General features: G+C 33.9%; 1 protein-coding gene across 1 annotated transcript; it reads left to right on the forward strand.

Moving 5' to 3' along the window:
* The first annotated feature begins 3,580 nt into the window (after positions 1-3,580).
* LOC139848145 (auxin-responsive protein SAUR50-like) lies at positions 3,581-4,021 on the forward strand. The gene has a single exon (XM_071837877.1). It carries the CDS (start codon positions 3,599-3,601, stop codon positions 3,905-3,907), a length of 309 nt encoding a protein of 102 aa, XP_071693978.1. The 5' UTR covers positions 3,581-3,598; the 3' UTR covers positions 3,908-4,021.
* Positions 4,022-4,386: the final 365 nt, after the last annotated feature.

Genomic DNA, 4,386 nt, shown 5'->3' on the forward strand with positions numbered 1-4,386 from the left:
TTTCACAGTTGCTCCTTCAGATTCTAGTTTATTTATGAAACAAGATCAAGGAAAACTAGCCATAGTGCTAGTATATGTGGATGACTTAATTAATCATCACGGGAGATCACTATGAGGAGATCCAAAGAACAAGGGAGAATCTGTCTATCAGATTTCATATGAAGGAGCTTGGAGAACTCAAACATTTTCTTGGACTCGAAATAGAGCAGAAAAGAGAAGGATTATTTCTGGGACAACAGAAATATGCGCGAGATCTTTTACAAAAGTACGGAATGCTTAATTGCAAACCTATCTTAACTCCGATGGATCCGAATACAAAACTACGAGCAGATGAAGGAAAATGTCTTCAAGATGTTACCATGTATCGAAAGATGGTCGGAAGTCTTATTTATCTCACAATAAGCCGGCCAGATATATCTTATGCAGTTGGAGTGGTTAGTCGATACATGAGCAATCCGAAGAAGCCTCACCTTGATGTTGTACGACGCATCTTAAGGTATGTTAAAGTCACTATTAACTTTGGCATTTTGTACAAGAAAACAAAAGAATGTCACGTGACTAGATATTGTGACGCTGATTACGCTGGAGACTATGATACACGACGATCATCAACTGGATACATGTTTAGTCTTGGATCGGGAGTAATATCATGGTGCAGCAAGAGACAACCAACTGTATCCTTATCAAGCACCGAAGCAGAATATCGATCGGCATCATCAGCAACACAAGAAATTACATGGTTGAAACAACTAATGGAAGATCTTCATCAATCAACAGACTATCAAGTAGAGCTTTTCTGTGATAACCTATCAGCTATACGTCTAGCAGAGAATCCAGTCTTTCACGCAAGAACAAAACATATAGAAGTACACTATCACTATGTTCGCGAAAAGGTTCTTGAAGGGGAGATCAAGATGGTGCCAACAAAGACAGATGAACAGGTTGCAGATATATTCACCAAGAGCCTAAGTAAACCGAAGTTTACAAAATTCAGAGAACCACTTGGAATGGTCTGCAAGACATCGTTGGAAGAAAATTTGCATTGAGGGGGAGTGTTAAAATGCAATGCAAATTTGATATTATAAAATAATATGAAATTAGTAGATGTATATATGTAAAATATCTAGATATTAATATGTATAAGAAAATATCTAGATATTAGAATATAAAAGAAAATTCTAGATAATTTAGATATTTATAAGTGAAGAAATATCTAGATATTTATCCATAGAAATATCTAGTGTGTAGAAGTTTCCATGGAGTAGTATAAATAGGGGTGAGGAGTTCATGTGTGAAGTTGTGAAAGTTGTGAAAAGAGTGAGTTGAGAAGTAGAGAAGAAGTAAGAAGTGAGAAGAGTGTGAGTAGAGAAGAAAAGCTTGTAAGTAAGTAATATTGTAATTGTATTTTGTATTAATAAAAGTGTTCTTTGTTAAGTTTCCCGGTTAAGCCTTAGTTTGTGTTTAAGTTCTTAGTGCACTTGAGTTATTCTTATTATATGGTCGGCTCTGCCGCCTAAGTGATACATGGTCGGTTATACCGCCTGAATGATATATGGTCGACACTGTCGCCTAAGTATTATTGTGCACTAAGGATTCATATAATTAAAGGCTAACCAACGTCAAAGTGTTAGTCTAGTGAGTGAGTATAACCTAGATCCTCTATAGTGGGTGTGTTGGGCTCGTCGAAGCTTTCAACAATATATATATATATATATATATATATATATATATATATATATATATATATATATATATATTAATTTAAAAAAAATAAAAATAAAAACAAACACACACACAAAGTGACGCTGCACAAAAAGAACACCACGTCATAAACATATGACGTACACAATTTTGAAATAAACGTGAAATAATGGGAACTATAAAATAAATTTACCAAAATGCATTACAAAACAACATGATAATTACCGTGTAATGTGTTTCCGCATAAAAGGACCCACCAACCATCGGTAGTTATGTGCACCGTTAGTAAAAAATTCTGATTCTTCCATAATTCATTTTTAAAAGCAATTCTTTTTGATTTTTCAAAATTCATCAATTTAATCGGTTAACGTCGATTGATAGGTTAAAATTTTAGAATTTTTGAACAAAATAAATGTTTTTAGACAACTGTGTTAAAATTTATGTTTATATTTGTGCTTTTCTTCTATATTTACACATAAGTTTTGGATTTAATATTAATGTATAAAGAACAATATGATTAATCGATTCAAATCATCAATCACTTCACGGGAAACTCGTCATTAATGACCTACTCAATATCCACCGAAACCCCTATTTCGTTCACCCGAACTTTAGTCCTCAAATATTTCGAGTCTTCCAAGTCCACCTCCACCAACTCGTGAATATGTTTCATGTATGAAGACTTGATTAAAGCTGTAACGAACCAACATTCCCGAGGCTACTTGAAGACTTTGTAATCGAAATCACATCACCAATAAGCCCGACAACCCTAGTAGCACTTGCAGCCGAAGAAAATGATGCTGGAATGCCCTTCATCTCCACCCAAGCGAATCGAAAAAAATTGCTGGCAAGCAAAGAAAAGGGTGAAACCATAACAAACCTGCTGGAGCTAGAAGAAATAAGATTGTTGAAATTTACCGTGTCAACACATATCACAACACTACCGTACTGGCCGAATATACATATGCGATTATCCAAAACCATACGATCAACATGAAAATCTTGAACTTTACCTTTCGACAATGACACGAAATCCACCAGTAAAACACTAAAAACAAGACAATCTATCACTTGCCCGTTGGGAGAGAGCTTACAACGAAGCTTTGAAGTCGACGGAGCCCGATGACTGCCGGAGAACGAACTAGACTCCCGACGGGTTAGCCATCCCACAAACATGGGGCGACCAAAAGTCAATGGTCCATTAAGCGAATAAAGAACTAGACTCCGGTGTCATTACATTTGCGTTTTACGTATTACGAATGCGTTAACGTCTTAGGTTTTAAACTTTGTGTTCACATTTTACGTTAACATTTTGTGTTAACGTTTTATTTATGTTTATGTTTTACAATTTACATTTTAAAAATTTGTGTTTACGTTTTACAAGTTCTTAGATTTCAAAGTTCCAAACCAAACACCCGATAGGATTACTAATCCTTTGTTATTCTAATCTCATGGGATTTTAAATCATGAGGTTTCAAATTCCGGAACCAAACGCCTCCTAAAGGTAATTAAGTATATATATATATATATATATATATATATATATATATATATATATATATATATATATATATATATATATATATATATATATATATATATATATATATATATATATGATACTAATACATGTAATTAAGCACAAAAGAAAATAACGAGAGACCATGGGCCTTGATGTCTCTCAGAAGGGCCACCAATGTAGGGTAAGCCCAAATAGAGAGGTATGAACCCGTGAACGTAATTTCCTTGCTTACGAACCTACATGCCCCCACATACCCCCACAATCCACATGCTTATGCCCTTCTTCAATATGTATTCTCCCTATATATATACTTACCTTTAATTCCTTTTTGAAACCAACCACAACTAACACATTCTCTACAATTAAAGCTAAACAATGGGTCTTAGAAAGTCACAGAATAATAAACAAACTCAACCATTAGATCTCAAGAAAATCATCAAAAGGTATTCAAGTTTTGGTAAGAACAACAACGGCCTCCCAAACGACGTCCCAAAAGGGCATTTTGTTGTATACGTTGGTGAAAGGCGGAGTAGATACATCGTTCCCATATCGTGTTTGGATCATCCAACATTTCAAGATCTACTACATAGATCGGAGGAAGAATTTGGATTTCATCATGATATGGGCATAATCATTCCTTGCCAAGAAGTTGAGTTTTTGTCCTTTTTCATGTTAATTTCATAGACAAATGTCTTAACATTTTATCTAGATCGTAGACTAAGATTCTTTTTGTATTCTAAAGTGTGTTTGTGTTGAACACCCATGAATAAAATATTGTACGTGTCAATTTAATTATTACGAAAGAAATTTTTTTTGCATGAGAGATGATCGATCATCTTCTTGCACTATTTTATCCACAGTTCCACACGGATGTTATACAAGATTATACTGTCTATTGACTGATTCGTTATAACGAGAACATACTGTATATCATTAGTTCACTAAAGACAATAATAAAAGTACAAATATTTTAAACTTACTACTCAAAGTAAAATATTGCAGGTTAAGTTGTGATGTAAATTTCACACACATTATTAATATATGATGTGTTTGCGTAACTTATGTATATGTGATGTCTTTATCGTTGTAAATATGACTTAATTTATACTCAACGTAATGACCTATGTATACAAATTTACGCATTATGACAAAACAAGATGTTT

The sequence above is a fragment of the Rutidosis leptorrhynchoides genome, chromosome 5 (assembly GCF_046630445.1).
Source record: "Rutidosis leptorrhynchoides isolate AG116_Rl617_1_P2 chromosome 5, CSIRO_AGI_Rlap_v1, whole genome shotgun sequence".
Classification (NCBI taxonomy): domain Eukaryota; kingdom Viridiplantae; phylum Streptophyta; class Magnoliopsida; order Asterales; family Asteraceae; genus Rutidosis; species Rutidosis leptorrhynchoides.

What these genes read in the sequence shown, in the direction of transcription:
- LOC139848145 (XM_071837877.1), top strand. Translation starts at nt 3,599, where the DNA reads ATGGGTCTTAGAAAGTCACAGAATAATAAACAAACTCAACCATTAGAT.